The 19,588-nt window shown below is 35.5% G+C and overlaps 5 protein-coding genes across 8 annotated transcripts; 1 reads left to right on the forward strand and 4 right to left on the reverse strand.

The window, feature by feature from the left end:
• The first annotated feature begins 955 nt into the window (after window positions 1-955).
• Window positions 956-1,654, forward strand: LOC105650474 (histone H3.2). Its single transcript, XM_012237385.4, has one exon. It carries the CDS (start codon window positions 1,051-1,053, stop codon window positions 1,459-1,461), a length of 411 nt encoding a protein of 136 aa, XP_012092775.1. The 5' UTR covers window positions 956-1,050; the 3' UTR covers window positions 1,462-1,654.
• Window positions 1,644-8,311, reverse strand: LOC105650473 (Transducin/WD40 repeat-like superfamily protein). 4 transcript variants are annotated; one of them, XM_037640876.2, is made up of 18 exons: window positions 8,127-8,311; window positions 7,940-8,036; window positions 7,737-7,790; window positions 7,549-7,601; window positions 7,185-7,218; window positions 6,408-6,510; window positions 6,089-6,180; window positions 5,893-5,967; window positions 5,428-5,519; window positions 5,022-5,151; window positions 4,581-4,670; window positions 4,180-4,245; window positions 4,002-4,093; window positions 3,219-3,284; window positions 3,052-3,118; window positions 2,842-2,930; window positions 2,295-2,421; window positions 1,644-1,965 (listed from the first exon to the last, which is right to left on the reverse strand). In XM_037640876.2, exons 1-18 carry the CDS (start codon window positions 8,183-8,185, stop codon window positions 1,915-1,917), a joined length of 1,437 nt encoding a protein of 478 aa, XP_037496804.1. In that variant the 5' UTR covers window positions 8,186-8,311; the 3' UTR covers window positions 1,644-1,914. The 4 variants fall into 4 exon arrangements, with proteins under 4 accessions (XP_037496804.1, XP_037496803.1, XP_012092774.1 ...); XM_037640875.2 differs by having other exon boundaries at window positions 6,089-6,183; XM_012237384.4 differs by having other exon boundaries at window positions 6,408-6,498; window positions 8,127-8,309.
• A 593-nt stretch (window positions 8,312-8,904) lies between these two features.
• Window positions 8,905-9,570, reverse strand: LOC105650472 (histone H3.2). The gene has a single exon (XM_012237383.4). The coding sequence runs from the start codon at window positions 9,480-9,482 to the stop codon at window positions 9,072-9,074; it is 411 nt and encodes a 136-aa protein (XP_012092773.1). The 5' UTR covers window positions 9,483-9,570; the 3' UTR covers window positions 8,905-9,071.
• Window positions 9,571-9,914: 344 nt separating this feature from the next.
• On the reverse strand, window positions 9,915-13,157 carry LOC105650471 (uncharacterized). The gene is made up of 4 exons (XM_012237382.4): window positions 12,400-13,157; window positions 11,349-11,632; window positions 10,791-11,018; window positions 9,915-10,685 (listed from the first exon to the last, which is right to left on the reverse strand). The coding sequence occupies exons 1-4, from the start codon at window positions 12,836-12,838 to the stop codon at window positions 10,176-10,178; spliced, it is 1,461 nt and encodes a 486-aa protein (XP_012092772.1). The 5' UTR covers window positions 12,839-13,157; the 3' UTR covers window positions 9,915-10,175.
• Window positions 13,158-14,814: 1,657 nt separating this feature from the next.
• On the reverse strand, window positions 14,815-19,017 carry LOC105650470 (inactive rhomboid protein). Its single transcript, XM_012237381.4, has 8 exons — window positions 18,405-19,017; window positions 17,607-17,819; window positions 17,324-17,467; window positions 16,563-16,682; window positions 16,387-16,473; window positions 15,860-16,054; window positions 15,510-15,778; window positions 14,815-15,059 (listed from the first exon to the last, which is right to left on the reverse strand). Coding segments are annotated over exons 1-8 (1,410 nt in total). The 5' UTR covers window positions 18,786-19,017; the 3' UTR covers window positions 14,815-15,058.
• Between the last annotated feature and the right edge of the window lie 571 nt (window positions 19,018-19,588).

The raw sequence follows: 19,588 nt of genomic DNA on the forward strand, positions 1-19,588 counted from the left end.
ATTTTGATACTGACTTTATAACATTTTCTTCTGCTATTGCTGATTGTTGTAATCTATTTTTATTTTTGTTTTTTATGAATGAAATAATTGAGTTAGTATTTATGAATTTCTTGTCAATGTCGTTCAAACTGGGATACAAGGGGGAAAAAATAAAAAATAAAAAAGCTTATCCTCATATGGTAGGATTCATGACCCGTGAATTAAGCACTTCCTCTCCTAAAGAATATCTAAACTATAAAAATTTATTTTTTAAATAATTTAATGCAATTTATTTTAAATGATCATTAAAATTGATGTAATTATAAAATTAATTCTGTGATATTTAAATGAATAAATTTAAAAGGTTAATTTTTATTTCGAAAATTTTATTTTATTTCCAATTACATCGAGAAAAAGAATATCTTCACTTTCATTTCACATCGTCTATCCAGGTCGGGACAGGTGAAATTACCAACCCCATTTCTTAGATGCCCCCAGGCCCCAAGTGTAAGCCCAATGCATGGACTTTCCCTTCTTCTTTTTTAATCTCAGAAAATTATCCAAGAGAAATGGATCAAGACAGGTCCCTATGGCCCATACAAGATCAAAATGGGCCTGAGAAAGGGTCAAGTTGAACGGCTCACGCAGTTTGCAAATTTTGAAAGCCTGTCAGCCAAAAAGGTTAAATATTGCCGCCTTTTATGTTTATATTATATTAAAAAGACGGCGAGAGGATCTCAAGTCTCAATCCTGTCTCCTTTCTAATGAAACTTCAACCGTCGATTACTGTTACATCCACGGTCCAGACACCCCATCTGAGAACTTTTCAAATTCCCGCTTACTAAACAAAAAATCCTATTGGTCGATTCAAAGAGCACGCGGATAGCCATCCTAACCGTCCATAATATTACCGATCAACGCTCCAAAAAGCCATTCACTCGCACAAAAGTTCCGAAACTAACCGCTATAAATGATATCCGGAACACTAAATCTCATCGCCATCGCTCACAGAATCAGTTTGATATTGCATATTTTCTCAAGAAACAAATACTCACTTTTCGATCAACTGCTATGGCTCGCACCAAGCAAACAGCGAGGAAATCAACCGGAGGAAAGGCGCCACGCAAGCAGCTGGCAACTAAGGCAGCCAGGAAGTCAGCTCCGGCAACTGGGGGAGTGAAGAAACCTCACCGTTTCAGACCTGGGACGGTCGCATTGAGAGAAATCAGGAAGTATCAGAAGAGTACTGAGCTCTTGATCCGTAAGCTTCCTTTCCAGAGGTTGGTTAGAGAAATTGCTCAGGATTTCAAAACGGATCTAAGGTTCCAAAGCAGCGCAGTTGCGGCTCTTCAAGAGGCTGCAGAAGCATACCTTGTCGGTCTCTTTGAGGACACAAATCTCTGCGCTATTCATGCTAAGAGGGTCACCATTATGCCTAAAGACATCCAGCTTGCAAGGAGGATTAGGGGTGAAAGGGCATAGAACAGTCCATCTCACTAGAATACTGTATTGCCTTGGTTACATTTATGGTTCTATTTGATGATTGGTTAGGTTATAAATATTCAGATTTCGTGGTTGTAAATTGTTTTCAAATCTAATACCTAATTGGGTTTGATGTTCTGGCTCCTTGATGTATTTGTCCAAATTGTTAAATGAAATAGCAATTGAAAGCTAATAGCATGTTATTTTAGGTAAACTAAAAACCATATACAATTGGCAAGGCACTAAAATTCATCTGTTCATTCAACATTACAGCACAAGAGATGGCGTCTTTGAAATGAGAAGATACATGCGTTAAAGGGTGTGCTGCTCTGCAGCTTATAATGAGCATTTTATGCGTTTCTTCTGCATCCGGTGTCTGACAGAATCAGAATGGCGTAACATAAATGATCGGCAGTTGAATTTTGATCTTTGTGCGACTCCTCACGTTCTGATTTAGCTTCTTAGCGACTGCTTTTGTTGGGACACAACCAGTAAAGACGAATGCTGAAATCAATCATTATTCAAAAACTCAGCATCCATATTTTGAAGTACAATGGGAAGATAATGATACATTGAAAAAGGCTGAGATTAATAGTTATGATGTCAATGATTGTGCAAGTTGCAGGTCAAGCAATGAAACATTAATATGAGATAAGTGCTTACGGGTTATGCTTAAATTGTCAAGCAACCAAATAAAGGTGCTATTTTTCATCACTTGTGAACCTCAAGTCATCGAAAATCGCAAACTAACAAAATCTATAATGCAGATGTAAAGACACAACTACAGAAAGATCTCAGAAAGGTACATAATTAGATCATCCAAAACCACAAACCTTAGTTCCAGCAATGATGGCTCCATTCATGGGATGTGCAGCGCATGCAGTAACAGCTTCAGATAATGGAACAAACTTATTTTGTTTATTTTTGTTGTTTGTTCCAGAATGCTTCTCTACATCCTCACTGAAATAACAACAGTTACAACTAATCAGTAAATGATCTGAAAATGAAATCCAAATAAACAAAATGAGCACAGACAAGAAAGCTTTTCTTTCTTTTTTAGGGAGGGGGAGTTGGTAGGATAATAAAAAACTGACATGAATCTTCTTTTTAGGGTAGACATAGAATAGATACCACTTTATGAAGCACCTTTAAGGCGACTGTACAAAGAGATAATAACTTTCCAAGAAAAATGATAAGGTCACACGTATTGAAGGAATTGATTTGATGGAATCTTTGGAAACACAATAAATGTATTTTACATATTTATGAATAACTGATTAGAAAGGATGACAATTCTTGTCTGACCAGCAAAGGAAAAATCAGGTCATTAACCAAAATTCAGCCATTGATGGACCAGATTTACATGAATAGATATTTTACCTGTTGTCTACATGGCAGGGAGAACTAGGGTCAGGATAGAAATCTAAAAGATGGATGCCGTTGGCAGATGATGATCCAACCACATACACCTGCATTGGAATACATCACATTCCACCCAAATTACACGAGAACCAAACATAGTCAAGCCCCAGTTGGCTTCAAACCAAATTTAAGTGGGTGAATAAAAGAGATTGGGTACAGGATTCATACCGAATATGTTGGCAGCCATGATGGTTTTCTCAAGTATAAAAGATCAGCTGAAATGTTGGAATCATTCCTGCTCAATCCAAAGCATCAAAGTAATTTAACAATTAGGGAATACAATTTGGTTACCAATTACAATATATTGCAACATAGGATGAACAAAATTTACTTACAACCAAGCTGGAGGAGGGCAATGAACATGTGTAACTTTAAAATTATAAATATCCAAGACACCCGACCTGCATTACTTGAAGATCTGAAAGTTCAGAATAAGATTATAATAATTCAACCATATTGTTTGCATACAAGCTTATTCATTTGAACGAGAGCAGTAACTCTTTGATGCATCAAAAGTATTGAAATTTGCTTCTAAAATTTCTTCTCTCAAGTCTTACTAGAACCCGTCATAAGAATCTGTTCTATTTAGTGCTCATTCTGTTGACAAAGCACATCTTCCAGTTGACATGGTCAAGACTCTGATTATTAGTTGAGCTCATAGTTATCATGCATTCAGCCTTTTCTTCCTATATGGCTACGTTCAATTAATTGGCTTTCAACTTCATTCCCATTCAAACAGAATAAGAAATAAAACAACCTAGCAAATATGAGATAGAAAATGCCACGACAGCAAGCTTTGACCATGATTTCTGATATTTGCCAAGTCACTATAATATGTGGCTTTCAAAAAAATAAAACAAAATAAATCCTCCACATTCCCACCCTCCCACCTACCACGCCCCCAAAAACTAAAAAAGGAAGAAGTAAACTAAAAAGAATAGTTAAGGAAATAAGTAAAATATTAAGCTTTTATCCAGTAATGAAATATAGTCTAGATAAATAGATAATACTGCAAATATTAGCAATGAAAGTCAGCAAGATTAGATAGGTGACTGCCACAATAATTTGACACCTAGAAACATGACAAAAACAGTAAATGTGTTCATTTCCTGACCTACCAACCATCATCAAGATGAAATGCCAACTGATATGGGCAAGATGGATCAAAATCAATGGAGTGCACTTCCTTGGGGGTAATAGCTGATTGAGCCTGTGTCATTAAGAGGATTAACTAAGGCAAGATTGACCTTTGAGCAGTGATAATATTAAAATGGCAACAAAAAATATTTTACTTACCTTCAACATCGCAATTTTCTCTAACATTGATGCTAGCTTCCAACATGTCACTGGTGGATGGCACACCTGTTTATGCAAAATTCAGAGTATTGCAGATAAAAGGAAAACGTTGATGCACTTGTTCTATCAATTACCACAAATAATTTATATATATATCATATATGTTCTACTGAATGGGCAAATATTGATATAGAAAGTTGTTAGTGCTGCTTGCTTCAATAGAAACTACTGTGATAAACATTTGTTTGTGCCTAAGTGTGGCTAGCCAGTAAAACTTAAAATCATGATAACATCGTAGTTAGTTTTGAGTATTGACTACTACTGTTTGAAAGCTGCTTCCTGTCCACTTGCAAGTCCAGTTCTTGTACCATGCCATAAATAACAAGAATTCAAAAAAGTACCTCTTTATGACTTTGGAAGGCAGTGGATGCTCTTCCACCACGAAGATCCCATGCATAAACAATTCCATGCCTGCCAGCCCCAAAAACCATCTGCGTCAAAATAACTCATTTTTATTTAAGCTCCTTCAGAACGTAGATCAACAAAATTTACAAATAATGAGAATTATTTTCACTTTTAGAGAATCTACCATATAAGAGAATAAACATTTTCCAACTTATGCTTATAAAATAAAACAAATTCAATGGAACAAATATTAAAACTAAATTGTGGATCGTAGATAATATTAAACCTCCCAAATTCCCAAATTTAGTTGCTGCTCTAAGACAAATGGCATTTCCACAAATATTGCTATGAGAATATATAGAGCTACATAAATATTCACCTCTTGCAAAGCTTATAACTTCACAATAAATCAGTAACTGTTCTCCACGAGTAATTACCTGATTTTCCGCGTTCATTTGAATGCTGTTGATCGTGCTGCGGGAATTAGTTGTAAGCTCAAGACATGGAAGAACACCCATTCTTCTATCCCATATATTAACTACACCATGTGTGTCAGAAGCAATTAACCTATCATCACAGAGGGAAAATGAGCTAAAAGAAGACTGATACAAACCTAAAAGACAAGAGATGTTAAGGATGGGATAAACAAGGTCAAAGAACAAGACTAGTACAATAATATTTGGAGTATTCATATTAAGCATTCATCCTACCATAGACATCATATTGTATGACCTTAATTATAAATTGATATATATTACTTGCTTGCCAGTAATCAGCATCCCAGCACTCAAGTTTGGGAAAAGAATGGGAAATTATCACACCAAAAGCTATTGTTTCACCAACCTTGATTTGTCAATTATTGTAAAAGCTATATCAGTTGGACCTTTATGAACTTCAGACCCATGAACCGTGACAGTACACTTAGTTCTTAAAACCTGCATCCACAACAAACAAAATTCATTTCTTGGACATTCAAAACTATTTATCACCAGAACTTCAGCAAACAATATCAAAGCAAAGAAAAAGGTGAATAGTAAAGTAATTCAGTGCGGGGCCCATCATACGCAAATTCTGTTCTTTCTTTTATGATAACTGTGATTCTCAAATAACACAAATGTCTCAGGCCCAACCAATTACCAATCCTACAACCAAGTTTCCTAAGTGGCATTTTCAAATATTTGCAGAAGAGGGATCCACTTATGCCCTTTAAAATTGAAAGTAGTGGAACTGTAGATCCATTGAAACAAATTTTGGTACAAAAGAATTTCAAATTTCTGTTAGATAAAATGTAGAATGAAATCTACTTACTTCAACTGGTTCAGATGAGATATAACCAATGTCATAAATGAGTACTTCATTTCTTTTCATAGATGAGCAGGCAACCTAGAAATTGGAACATCAAGTGTTGGGAAGGTTAGATTTCTAGTACAATATTAAGCAATATACTTTCATCTATGATTGCTAAAATGAATAACACCAATCGGACAAGTAAATGCTTCCAAACCTCATCTTGGTGAGCAAGATTCCAACGGACAACATCAAGTTGCCGATGCAAAGAAAGGTGCATTACATGTTTGCTTTCATCTTCTTTTGAGCCTACTAGGAAAAGGAAGCAGAAACGTTGCAGCCACTGAAAAAATTATACTATGTACAAAAACAACTAAGAGAGATAACTGTCTTGAGTAAGAAGAGCTGGTGGCCTGTGATAGATATATTTAATCATCATATTTGTTATAATGGCCAGAACCACAAGATCCCATGGTGACTATTATACATGGACCAGACAATTGAAAATTTCCTTGCAGACTGAAAGGGAAACTTACTTGGCAATGAGCCATTAGTATGGCTATAAAGAGTTTCAAAGTCATGAACTGTTAAGCACCCCGATTTTGTCACAGACACTAAGTAAACTCCCTGGACATGTATCTACAAATGTTAAAAATAGGGAAGAAGGATAACAGAAATGAAAGGTTAAAAAAAGAATGGCAATTATGAAAGCAACAATTTGGACTTATTTGTACTTTCATCTTATCACACTAACTGATATCGGTTCTTAGGAGGACAGAATACACAACAATCTTTGAGTGTGCACACACTTGTGACAGAAGAGAGACGAGTACCTTGCTCGGACAAGCCCAAAAATCGATCGAGGAAACATAATCCGATATCATAATATTTTTCAACTTCCAACCAAATACTCATATTTTATTAAATTTCTAGCTATTTGTTTTTATTTTATCTTGTTCTTCTCTTTCTCCCCAATATAGACAGTCTGGAAAAATTTTTCAAATTACAAAATATGTGCAAACCAATTTAAAAGGTTTCAGGCATGACCCCATTGACTACCAATCCACAATAATGAAACAGAGACCCCATCTTCATATTTCATCCAACAACCACAAGATGAGAAAGTAACAGGAAGGTAAAAAAGCGTGGAATGCATAAAGAACAAGGTTCTCAAACCAAATCCACAAAAACAAGCAGGCCCAACATGTCCATACTGATGAAAATTAATATGGAGAGAGGCTTGATATAGAGGGGAAAATAATATGTTTGAGAATCCAATATTTTAACTAGCAAATAGTGACAAAAGCATTCACCTTAGTGTCAAATTCCATGGCAGAGATACCTTGCCTGCGAAGATCATAATAAGATATCTCTTTAATATTAACTAAGGTTGAATAAATGGAACTTCATAAAAACTATCACTGGAATAGCAATTGACAAACTGAATGAAGCATTAGAATTAAGTTCCAATAATCAAGAGATAGTAGAAACATCACATTTTTCAAGAAAATGCAACACATGAGAAAGATTTGAGCAGCAGAGACACACACACACACCCAGCAAAAGGTTATTCAAATGGCTAGTATAGAAAAGCAAAAGATACATAATAAACGACAAGGCTTATATTCATAAGAATTGTCAACAGGAAAATGATCAAGGTGGAGAGGAAGCGTGGACCTTGTAATTGGAACTGGGGAATCCGCATTAGCAACACTATCGATCCAATGCATCTGTGCAACATTATGTTAAATAATCACGTGACATCAAACAAACTAATAAGGCTTCAATATTAATAAAAGACATAAGAACAAAAGTCAGCCAACAAAAGCAAACAGCAAATCACATTGAATTGTAATATTGCATACATGAGTTTGACAAGGAACTCCGTCTACGTGATAAAAATGTGGAAATGCCCCAACCTATTCGTATCAAGCAAAAAAAATATATCAAAACGAAAAAAAAAAAAAAAAAAAAAAAAAAAAAAAAACAAGAAGTTTCAGCTCGGAAGAGAATCAGCAATGTAATTACTGAAAAAGCAAGACGGAAAATTTAACGAAAATGGAGGGACCTCGGAGTAGGATTGCATAAGTAAGGCAGCAAGATGGTGGCGGTACTTAGGCTCAAACCTCCCTTTCAATTCAATTAGGCTCCTCTTCCATCCATGGCTTTTCAATTCCGAGAGACAAAAAAATTAGGAACGCATCTTGAATTACAAATTGAGGTCTAAGAAACAAAGAAATTTGAGTTCGGTTTACCTCAGAACAGGTTTAGGGGATTCAGGGGAGGGTTTAAGGGGAATCAGGTATTTCTTCATCTTCGCCAAAAAAATCTTCGTGCAATACAATCACTAGGAATTATTGAGGACATAGGCCAAAAAGAAAACCCACTGCTATCTTTTTTTCTTTATCCGATTTCCCGCCATTGGCTGTGATGCTAATTTGCGCGGGTTGCTGACGCCTACGTGGGGGCCTGGCAATAAATTCCCATTTAATTTCTGAGTCAAATTTTCAAGGTTACTTATTGAGAAAATGTAAAATCCACGATTTTTATTAAAATTTATATCACGTTAAATAAAAAAAATAAAAATAGCTCAAAATCAATTTTTTATTGTTTGATATTATTGTCTACAGATTTCTTAAATCTTACATTTTTATTTAAATATACAACTCATGATAATATTATGCAATTTGAAATTAAAGAGATGGACAAATTTGAGATGTATAATTGTTAATGAATTCGCTCAAATCCTAACATTTTACCGGAGTTGAAGGACCCGGCGACAGAACCAAAGGTAATCGGTAGGGGATTGAAATTTGATGCTTTGCGTAACTTAGACATCCTGTCTAAACGACTTGGTGATAAAACCACAGTGATAATTTAAACGCCATGCCCTTTACAATCATTTCAATCTACAACTTTCTGAACTGAAGCAAACACAGAAATATGCAATCCCGCAAATATAATGCATCGAAAAATAGTTCAACAAAAGAAACGAAAAGAAATTAGCCCTAGATAAAAGATTTGGAGGGAAAATTATAAATTTGCGTGAGCAAAATTCAAAATTTAAATTGAATCTCTGTAAATTTACATAAGCAACTACAAGCAACCAGTACCAAAAATACAAAGAAATTAGCACTAGATAAAGATTTAGAGGGAAAATTAGAAATAGAGGTAATACTAATAGACCAAAGAAAGAAAATTTATGCCCTTTCACCCCTAATCCTGCGAGCTAATTGAATATCCTTAGGCATAATGGTAACTCTCTTGGCATGAATAGCACAGAGATTGGTATCCTCGAAAAGCCCCACCAAGTATGCCTCGGCAGCTTCTTGAAGCGCAGCAACAGCACTGCTTTGGAACCTAAGATCGGTTTTAAAATCCTGAGCGATTTCTCTCACCAGCCTCTGAAACGGAAGCTTTCGAATCAAAAGCTCAGTACTCTTTTGATACTTCCTGATCTCTCTCAGTGCCACTGTCCCTGGCCTGAAACGGTGAGGTTTCTTTACTCCTCCCGTCGCCGGAGCAGATTTCCGAGCAGCTTTTGTAGCCAGCTGCTTCCGCGGAGCCTTCCCTCCTGTTGATTTCCTTGCTGTTTGCTTGGTGCGAGCCATCGACGAATAAGAAATTGAAACGCAGTGTGTTTGTTTTACAAGAAAATGGATGATTTTGAGAGGGAAACTTGATGAGGAACAAGATTTTGATGGCTATTTATGGTAGAATACTAGAGGGAAACAAACGGGCAACTGCGGTGCTTTTCTCCGTAGTTTTGTTTGCGTTAACTTTAGCCGTTGGATTTCGAACTTATCCACGGTGAGAAATCATTATGAAAAGTTCACGCGGATCGCAATCCTTGTGCGAAGAGGAATAGCCAATGGGATTTATCTCTTAAGCGGGAATTTGAAATTTTCCTTTTCGTTTGGAGGCGAAAGTTATCTAGCGTTCCAATTTCGATCTGCTATGAAATCTAACAACGGTGTCGTTTTGCTTTTCAATAGGAGCACGTTTAACAAAATACGAAATAATAGTAGGAGAACAAAACAACATTCTAAAATTAACAAACTTAGATTCAAAATTATTGAATTAACAAAATTGAAATTGCCAACCCATTCAAGTATTTATAACAGGTAATAGGCACAAGTAGACATTCGTTTGGCATATACACAAACCCCACGTAAGAAGGGTATGAATAATTCTAGGATCTTATTCCTAATTTTCTGATTTAAGCTATCTGAATGAATCAACTATAAACTTCCGTGGTAACCTATACAAAGATCAACTGACAAGGAGAAAAATTGAAAGAATAGTCAAACCCAGTTGTTCGGAAGTGAAAAATCATGGAATCTGAAGGAGGCTTCTCCGGCTGTGTCTCGCTCAAGTCTAATCTCTGGCTGATCCCTAATCACTTCTTCCTCATTTGGAACTTCAGGTGGCAGAGGCATTATTTGATTCTCGTTGGGAGGGTGTGCCAATTGAATTTCAGGTGGAAATGACATGACAGGAGGGGAGACAGACCTAAGCCTAGCATTGGCTGTACTAATTGAAGCCAATGATCGGTCCCATAAGAAGACATGAATGAGGATAGGCACCTTGGCATGCCGATGCAGCGACAGTTTTTGGCTGAGGGAAACCGTGTCGAAGCATCTTACTGCTCCTGTTGAAGATACCATCCAAGGAAGGACCCTCTGGTTTGATACTCTTGAGACAACTAGCAGTCTTGATTTATTTGTTGCCTCTCTGTATAGATTGTTGAGACCTGACCTTGTTGAGGGTGTATTTTCATTACCTTCAATGACTGATGAAATATAGATAAACCCCTGCAGGAACATAAGAAAATTAATTAAGCAATTGTGTTCATTAAAGGAGTTATATAAACCTGTAAAGAAAAACAGAGAAAAAAAAGCCCAGACTATATAAGATACCTCTTCTGTGCGACTAATGGCAAACCCTAGCTTTGAATCATCCTCTTTTATTTTCATCTCTATTGCAAACTCTCCACACAGAGGTGCATACCAAAGACGGACTGCTCTAACAACGCCAATGTCAACTCCATGGTAATCCTCGAAGCCATACAAGCTTGCATGTGCTAGATTAGACAAATCAGATAATGACCCGGCATTCACCGTAGAAGAGGCTGTCTCTCCAGATATCTGTGCCAAAATAGAAACCACATAAACATTTCTATAGTTTAAAAAGAAAACAAAAAAAAGGAACTTGAGGATTTGTAAGTTTGCGTGCAAATGTAATAACACAAATACAAGTTTAAACAATTACATTAAAGCAGAGTACCCAACTCGGAAGTAGCTTTTTTTCCTCTTTTTTTTTTTTTTTAAACCCATGAAAGTCAGAAATGTATAACCATGTTTATTTCCGCTTCATTGGTGAGATGAACAAAGGATCACGAAGTTCTCCTGTCTCACACGTACCCTATGCTTTAAGCACATAAAGTAATCTAATTTAACTGAGGCAGAGATTGTTACCTTTGTAAGCAGAGACTCCGTCTGAATATTCATGAAAACAATCGGGACCCCAGAAGCCTGAGACGCATACAGCCAGGTATTTGCCCTGGCAAGAGTGTCATCCAAGTCATTATACCGAGAAGCAACTCGATCAGAGACTTTAGGAAGGAGAAGTATAGAAAGAAAGCAGCTTGAATTAGTAACAGGCAGAACCTCCTGCATCCTCCTCGTCCATGGATACGAGACATATCCATCTTGAAGCGTAGCACTGGATAATGCAGTGACTATTCTGGAGCTTCTTGAAGCTGCAAAATTCAATCAATTTTATTGTTTTGCAAGATTAAGTAAAAAAATCGCAACGGACAAGAAAAGTGTCAACTGGATTAAGTTCCAAATGAAGTTACAAGGCAAATTCCAAAATTTAAAATTTACAGTGTGAAAGATAAAGAAGAATCAAAATTTGAAGCACCAAAAGGAGTGTGAACAAAATAGTTCAACTACCACAAAATGCAATTTATAATGCCAAGATTACCAAAGTCAATTAATCTAAAAGTAAGACATGATAATCACGCAATTAGCTGCTGACAATGAAGAAACAAGGATGTGCATTTAGATTGAAAAAGACATTTAACAATACACCAGGGCCGAATACCAACTCATCCAACATGCCTGGTGCTAGTGGGCCAAGAGGAAATTCCAATTTACGAATCTCACTTTAGCTTTTATATGACCTTTTCACAAATCATTCTAGCTTTGGTGGGTTCGAATTCAATGTTCAAACCCTATTTTTTGTTTTTTTTTTTTTTTTTTTCCCTGAGAAAAATTGGATCATCTGTCGATAGGTGCCTGTCATCCTATTCAATACTTCATTTGGAGGCTCTTTTATCCGGTTTTTTTAACATAAAATTCAACAAAAAATTTAACATAAAAACATAACACGTGTCCAGAATTCAGCGGATGAGAATCCAACAACTAGCATAGAATCCCAAGTCAAAGTCAAAAAAAAGAAAAAAAAAAAGTTCCGAAATCACAGAAATCGTAAAAACAAAAGCAAAAGAAAATGAAAATTCACCTTGCAACTCGAAGCAATCCGCCTCGGACCGATCAGAGAATCCAACAGTATAATTCGGATCCGCAATAGACCTCAAAATGTATTGCCTTTTAGACCCCGATTCAGGAACGATACAAGCTTGCAACTCAGCGAACTCGTCTCGGCCTCGCCTGATTCGGACGAGAATCGAAGTCTCTTTATTCTTAAACGAGCCATGAAGAATCTTCTGGACCCCACTCTTTCCATTTTTAAACGGAGCTTTAAACGACTGAGACGATCTTGATCCTGAAGAAGAAGCGGAGCCGATCCTGATTTCTTCAACTATGTCGCCGGTTTGGAGCATGTCTCCGGTCCATTCATCGGCTTTGGAACTACCTTTAAGACAGTCGATAGAAAGGACTATAACAGATTTTGGGTCTCTATTTGGGGTTTCGGGGGGTGAAGTTCGGTCCATGGTCATTTTGGTCTAGTTTTCATAAGCTCATGGTTGTTGATTCTCGTTAATCTTAAGCTTATCGGGTATCAGAAAGATTGTTCTGACGGAGAGTTTAAGGTATGAGAAAGCAAGGAGAAGACAGAGAAGATACATAAAAGTCAAAATAAAAAACTTGAGATGGGTTTTGGAATTTTGTTGATTTTTTTGGAGGTAACTATAGACATATTTATATGAAGTATTTAGATCGGGACCTTGTACATCACATAATAAGAAAATTCTAATTTGGCATGCAAACGGGAGGGAAAAAGATGCTATACACAACCATCTTTGTAACCTTTATGTGGGGGTTTAATCTTTTTTTTATTAGCAGTAACTAGTAATTCACCATCTGCTTATAGAAAGATTACCATTACCGAGGTGGTACAAATAAATTAAAAAAAAAAAAGGTAAATTATTATAAAATTCCTGAGATTTTATTGAAATTACTACTTTATCTAAATAAATTTTAAAATTTAATTTCACTATAGTATTCTTTTGGCTCAAGGACATTTAAATGAATAAAAAAAAATTATTTGATCTGTATTAGGAGAGTTTAATTTTATTTGGAACTTCCCACCTTTCTCTCCAATAAGAGAATGATAAAAGTCATAATACATGGAAGTTTCTATGGAAAACGGTTGACTAAATGGAGGATTGAGATCCCACACGCTACTGACCAAAGAATTAAGAACAGGCCCAGCTACTAGGAGACACATGACTGTGGGGTTTCTCGAGTGAAAGCACGCGCGTCATTTCTGCGTGGCTTTAGATATGACGTGGGAGGAGAAAATCAATGACAGGATTATGACGTGCGCACACATACAACCTAATAAAACCTGCGAGTCCATGGTCCTAGATGTACGCAACGCTACGTAATCCAAGTTATTACTCATTTGTAATAATAATAATAAAATTATTTTACATCGATCCAAACAATGAGTGTAAAATAAAAAGGTAAAATAAATAATATCATTTTACATCATTATTTTACTTCCTCCAAACAATGTGTAAAACATAAAAAGTTCTATACAAGGGAGCAATCCTTGGATCCAAACCAAAAAAATAAAATCATTTTAATCATAATTATATAATTATTTTAGAAATTTAATTATCAATTAATTTGAATACATAAAATTATTTGATTTTTTATTTTAGTTCGGTTACCGTAATTGACCAATTAATACTAAAACTGAAGTTTCGTAAAACGCGGCTAGGCTAACAACGAATATTCATTCAATAATATAAAGCGCAACTCCTTTTACTAATATCATTACCTGTTTTGACTGAGACCACACGCAGGAAAATATATGACTTGATTCCATTTGAAAATCAGGAAGACTGAGCAAAGATACTTTGAAAATTTATGAAACTATATTTTTTACTAAATCATTATTTTTGTATATTACAATTAATACTAACTAAAAGAAAAGGAAATTTTGGAAAATAAAAAAGAATAAAATTCGATAATTTCATTTGAAGCCCAAGTTTGAATCAAGTGTGAAAAAAAAATTACTGAAAATGAAAGAACTTTAACTCATGTCAATTAAAAAATATATGTATAATACCTTTTGGTGCAGTGCAGATACCAACCAACTTGGCCTATTCCAATAATTTGAAAATTGAAAATAAGAAGAAAGAAAAGGCTGCTGAAAGTGGGAGAGTCAACTGAAGTTAGGTCTGAAAGAGTTTGTTCATATTGTTCCAGTGAAAGAGAAGCTGAGAGGCTGAATCAACTCAAGGGTTCACTTATCTATAACCATAGCAATGTCAAGTGTGTATGCTCCTTCATGTGATCTCATTTCTCACTGTAGTAATATTTTCAATCATGAAATTGATACCACAATTCAAAGATCAATGGTGGGTGGTGATTATGTTTAATCATTTCCATATCTAATACCAGATTGTGTACTAACTACTATACCTTAGGTCTGATCAATTCAGAAAAAGCCAACCACCGCCAATTCAAAGAAACAGAAATCACAAATAAACTATGATCACCGAGTCTATGAGAATCTAATGAAAACTATAGTAATGTAGTTCAGCAATTACATTAATTTAACTACACAAATATGATATAACAGGGAGGTGAATATTCAACCTAGATGAAATTGCCTTTACCTCAGTTTGCGAAAGGCAATAGTTGTTCATCCCCAAAATGCCAGATTTACGTATATATAATCTCTACATACATGTGTACCACATAAACCTACAAAAACAAGCAGCAATAATAACATAAGAAGGAGAACAGCTATGCTTTGGAATTTAGATCAATATTAATCAGTCAGCATATACAGAAACCAAATCAATCAACAAGCAGAAATTATCTCATTTGCCCTGAAGCATAGGGATGTGATGGCGATTTATGTGGATTGACTGTTGGATGCAGATTTACAATGAGAAATTCAATGGTCAGTCACCCAAGGAAGACAGGTTCCAAGCTTAGCTAGCAAGTCAAATTTTCAAACCATCATAAAGTTTTGACCTGAAGCCCTTTTCAAAAATTCCTGATGCAATTTGAATCTCAGTAAAATTCAATAATAGTTAGCTCTGAAGATGACCTTTTACTAGACTTGCAACTGGGTCATGGGATTTAAAAGGAAATTTTGTTCTAATGATGTAATTTAATATTACACTTCCAGAACTGTGGATTACTTACTACATCCATCTCTTCTTTGGAGCTGCATCACTACATGCAGTTTGGCTTCGCCTTCTAATCTTCTTAAATTCTCCATTAGCTGACAACTGTTTTAGCCTCAAAGAAGAAAGTGATCTGAACTTCTGATTTGTAGATATTTCTTTGAGAGGAGTAGCTGATCTCGATTCCATGTGTTGTTCAGTTAATTTTGCCAAAGAACTTGATGCTGTTGCAGATGTTGATTTCCCCTTTGTTGCTGGGGCAGAGTCACTACTTTGAAGAGGTGTCTCCTGAATTTGTAAGACATGAGCTTCTTGTTTGTCAAATAAGAGTTAATATGATTCAGAAAAGAGAGGAATATTGTTACAAACCTGAACAGGGGTAAACTGATTTTTAGTATCGGTTGTTTTTGGTCTGTTTACAGGAGATGAATCGGAATCAGAAGATGAAGGGCTGGTACTACTGTCCATATCATAAACTATGTTTTCCATCATAAGAGGAAAATGCCAACTGTGTGAGATAGGTGGAGAGGAAGATGGTCTCCGAATTCTCGTAAAGTGAACCAACTGTAATAGATTTCAGGAATCATGAGTTCAAGCAATTGTGAACAGAAACCTCAGAGATACTATTTGCAGCCAATTATAACACATGTAAATCAGATGCATACACATTCATGAATTATTATGAATGACATATGTGCCATCACTTTTAATAGTATTCAATTCAAACATAAAATTTCAAACCACTTGCTTCTGTTTCTAAGAAGAAAAGCATTTGCACACTTCATGACTCATTTCCTGTGAGAAAAGCCAGTTATGATTTGTATGACATGCATTACGACAATAAATCACATTTGAAGTATGCCACTCTTTGCTAAGAAGAAATTTCACCGACTTACCTTTTGTTCCAATACCATTATGTCCTTCTTAAGTTTTGTAATGATAGTGTTCTTCCTGCGTATAATATCCTCCAGCTCTGCAGTTCTCTATTATCAACGAAAACGTATTCACAAATATCAGATTGAAAATTTTGGTAGTATAAATTGCAAAGGGAAAGTAACTGTAATGGCAATACCTTTGAACCTGCCATATTAGTTGACTGAAGAATACTACTAAGCTCCTTTATGGTGGCATCCTTCTCTTCATTCTCTCTCTTGAGATTGGAGATATCTAGGTCTACTGAAGATGAGTTCATCTGCAAATAGACACACCACATGAGTACAAAAAAAACTTCAAACTTTATACAAAAGTGAACATTGTTGTATATTTTCAGCAGTTCCTATTCATTGCTCAAAAATCCAAAATGAGCATTTAGCAATCAAGTCATAAAATCAGTTTCCAGTATACTGTGCTAATGGATGAGATAGAATAAACCATGAAGCTGTAAGAATGCACAACAACGAAAAGTGATCATAATCTATTAAGCAAGCAATTCTAAGAACATACAAGAGATATTAACACGTTAATTTTTCTGGCAACACATTCATCTATTATAACAGGTTCAAGAAGACGCATATATTTAAATGCAGGATGTCCCAAGGTCTTGTTCTCCAATTTAAGGTCACAAGCAATTTTTCACACATCTGGTGCAATGCTTAGACACCTCGAGTTGGAGAACATGGCTCAGAAGAGACTAATAGCTTTATCTCAAAATCTACTGTGGCATCCTCAACTTATGTAGTATGCAATTCACTGGACGTCTATATCGAACTGATATATGCTAATTCAAGTCCTCTAAAGCAAGTTCAGTTTTGATTGTTACCTCATGATGTGTAAATTATGTAACAAACAAAAAAACTATAAAAGGTAAATGTGTGCAGCTGCACTTTTTGTCACCTGGATATCTGCCGAGGAAGTAACACTTGAAGCCCAATCTGACAAATCTGACATGCGGCGCTCTTCTTGGTCTGCTCCATTGACTAAAGGCACTTTATACTCGAACACCTCATCCCCTTGAGATAGTTTCTCAACAGAGTTGTCCTGATGCAATATAATAAAAGGGGGAAAGAAATTTTAGCACTTGATAAGCATATTATATCATGAGACGAACTCTAAGCTTATCAATGCTAAAACTCAAAAAGATGACCCCAACTTAAAATTCACATAGTATGAACCTCACCATTAAACCAGCAAAGAGGTTTTGGTGATGATCACAATGCCAACAACCGCAGTCAACAAATTTAATTCTAGCACAACCAAAAACATTACTAGATAATGATTCTACATTCTCGTTTAATAATGTATTAGCCTCAGCCCTTGAATGGTTCTTAATGCTATTCAGCTGCTCGCATAGATCATCTAGCTTCTGCTGCATTCCCGATAGCACCTGATCCTGAAAACAGAATGCAAAGGAGAGTTATATGAAAGCATCTATATAAGTTCTGAATGTTTTACATTTTGCTCCCTCTCAAACAAAAGACTATAAGTAGAATAAGACAAGAGGGCATGTGAAGTTAAGAAAAATATTAGACATTAAATTCTAGGTGATATAATTCTTGTAACTGATGAGAAAATTCAGTCATAAAATTAGCATTAAAGAAAGTCTAATTCAACTTCCGTTGATGAAGATTAGACAATTTATTTACGTTGTCCATTACGCAAAATCATGCAGCAAGTCTATATTCAGTCATATAATAGCAGAGATATTAATTCAGCTAAGAACTTATAAGCAGAATCATCAAAATCATAATATAAGGGAAGAAAGATACGGAGATTAAAACAAGAAAAACCCGTCATAACAAAACTATTATGAACTAACGTATCATAAATAATGCAGCGTTAAAAGGGGAAATGTCCAACAGAACATCAAATCAATTCTGAACCCAAAACAATTGAATCAAAGGCAAACTATCAAACCAGAACTGAAAATTGAAATACACCCAAAACCATTTTATCAAATCAAAGTATAATCACTGACCCTAAGCTCGACAGATTTTGAAAGCCGCAAAATGATCCTATTCTTTTTAGACTCCGCAACAGCGACGCCTATCACGGCTACGATGAGGAACCTTTGAACGGGGCTAAACAGTTCCCAAGCTATAGTTTGCTCTCGGCTGAGGCCACCCCCAATGGCTTCAGCTGAACTAGCTTCCTCCGCATTAACAAGCCGTCCCTGGAGAGACAGCCAAGCTAGCTTTCGAGCAGATGGGACTGGACGGCTAGGAGTGAAGTGACTGGAAAGCCGGCGAGAAGATGGGGAGGGGACGGAAGAGAATGGGGAAAGAGAAACTACAGAGGGAGGGGGAGCGAAGTCAGCCGAGCAGGAGGCAAAGCAGAGCTGATCCTCCGCTTCTTCCATGGAGAGAAGAGAGGAGGATGAAAGCGTGATTGCTGGGATTCCTGTATTCAATTTTCTTTCTTTCTTTGGAACGCTAACTCATCCATTGGAAATTGGGACGAAAAATAAATTTCATGTTTTGAACAGTAGTAATTGATTGGTTTTATGCAAATTCAAATTTCTGAACTGAGAGGGAAACCTAAATACATGGACGTTACTCACAGTTTGATGTTTTTCCCATTTTGGCTCCTTTTTTGTCCTTTACTAGATGTTTTACTCTCGTTTTTTTCAGAGGATCTTATGTTTGAATTTGAATGTCTTGATACTGTGTTTGAATTGGGCGGAGAGCATGGAAGGGAAATTATAGGAAAATAATTAAAATTGTAATTTTATTCCTATTTATTATACATTTTTGGAAAAAAAAAAAAACCCTTGTTTATTATATTTTTTTGAAATAGAAAAGCAGGTATTGATAAATCATTTTTCTTCGATTTTTTCTATTATATTCTTACATTTTTAGGAAATGTAGTCAATACAATCATAATTTTCTTTCTATTTTTTTTTAATATCCTTGCATTTTTTTTTTTCATAATCTATAAAGACTGATATATTATTTATTTATTTTAACCTTTGATTTATGGTAATGACAATATAATTATTGAAGTATATTTATTTAAAAAACCACGTCAGATCGGGGATAAAATAAAAAGCTGTAAAAATTAGCTTTTTAAAAAAAATAAAATTATAATTTGAAATAAGTGAAAAAATAAACTAAACAAGCATATTATTAATATTAATTACTATTACTGTGAGTGGGTAGTTAT

The sequence above is a fragment of the Jatropha curcas genome, chromosome 10 (assembly GCF_041381405.1).
Source record: "Jatropha curcas cultivar XTBG-Jc1 chromosome 10, XTBG_Jcur_1.0, whole genome shotgun sequence".
NCBI classification, from domain to species: domain Eukaryota; kingdom Viridiplantae; phylum Streptophyta; class Magnoliopsida; order Malpighiales; family Euphorbiaceae; genus Jatropha; species Jatropha curcas.

What these genes read in the sequence shown, in the direction of transcription:
- LOC105650472 (XM_012237383.4), bottom strand. Translation starts at nt 9,482, where the DNA reads ATGGCTCGCACCAAGCAAACAGCAAGGAAATCAACAGGAGGGAAGGCT.
- LOC105650473 (XM_037640875.2), bottom strand. Translation starts at nt 8,185, where the DNA reads ATGAAGAAATACCTGATTCCCCTTAAACCCTCCCCTGAATCCCCTAAA. An exon ending in AGAAAATTGCGATGTTGAAG is followed by an intron (nt 4,094 to 4,179) that starts GTAAGTAAAATA and finishes TTAATGACACAG; the next exon opens with GCTCAATCAGCTATTACCCC. An exon ending in CCATCATTGCTGGAACTAAG is followed by an intron (nt 1,966 to 2,294) that starts GTTTGTGGTTTT and finishes GATTGATTTCAG; the next exon opens with CATTCGTCTTTACTGGTTGT.
- LOC105650474 (XM_012237385.4), top strand. Translation starts at nt 1,051, where the DNA reads ATGGCTCGCACCAAGCAAACAGCGAGGAAATCAACCGGAGGAAAGGCG.
- LOC105650470 (XM_012237381.4), bottom strand. Translation starts at nt 18,785, where the DNA reads ATGGAAGAAGCGGAGGATCAGCTCTGCTTTGCCTCCTGCTCGGCTGAC. An exon ending in CTTCCTCGGCAGATATCCAG is followed by an intron (nt 16,683 to 17,323) that starts GTGACAAAAAGT and finishes GTCTATTTGCAG; the next exon opens with ATGAACTCATCTTCAGTAGA. An exon ending in TAATGGTATTGGAACAAAAG is followed by an intron (nt 16,055 to 16,386) that starts GTAAGTCGGTGA and finishes AATCTATTACAG; the next exon opens with TTGGTTCACTTTACGAGAAT.
- LOC105650471 (XM_012237382.4), bottom strand. Translation starts at nt 12,838, where the DNA reads ATGACCATGGACCGAACTTCACCCCCCGAAACCCCAAATAGAGACCCA. An exon ending in GGATTGCTTCGAGTTGCAAG is followed by an intron (nt 11,633 to 12,399) that starts GTGAATTTTCAT and finishes TGAATTTTGCAG; the next exon opens with CTTCAAGAAGCTCCAGAATA. An exon ending in CCATTAGTCGCACAGAAGAG is followed by an intron (nt 10,686 to 10,790) that starts GTATCTTATATA and finishes ATGTTCCTGCAG; the next exon opens with GGGTTTATCTATATTTCATC.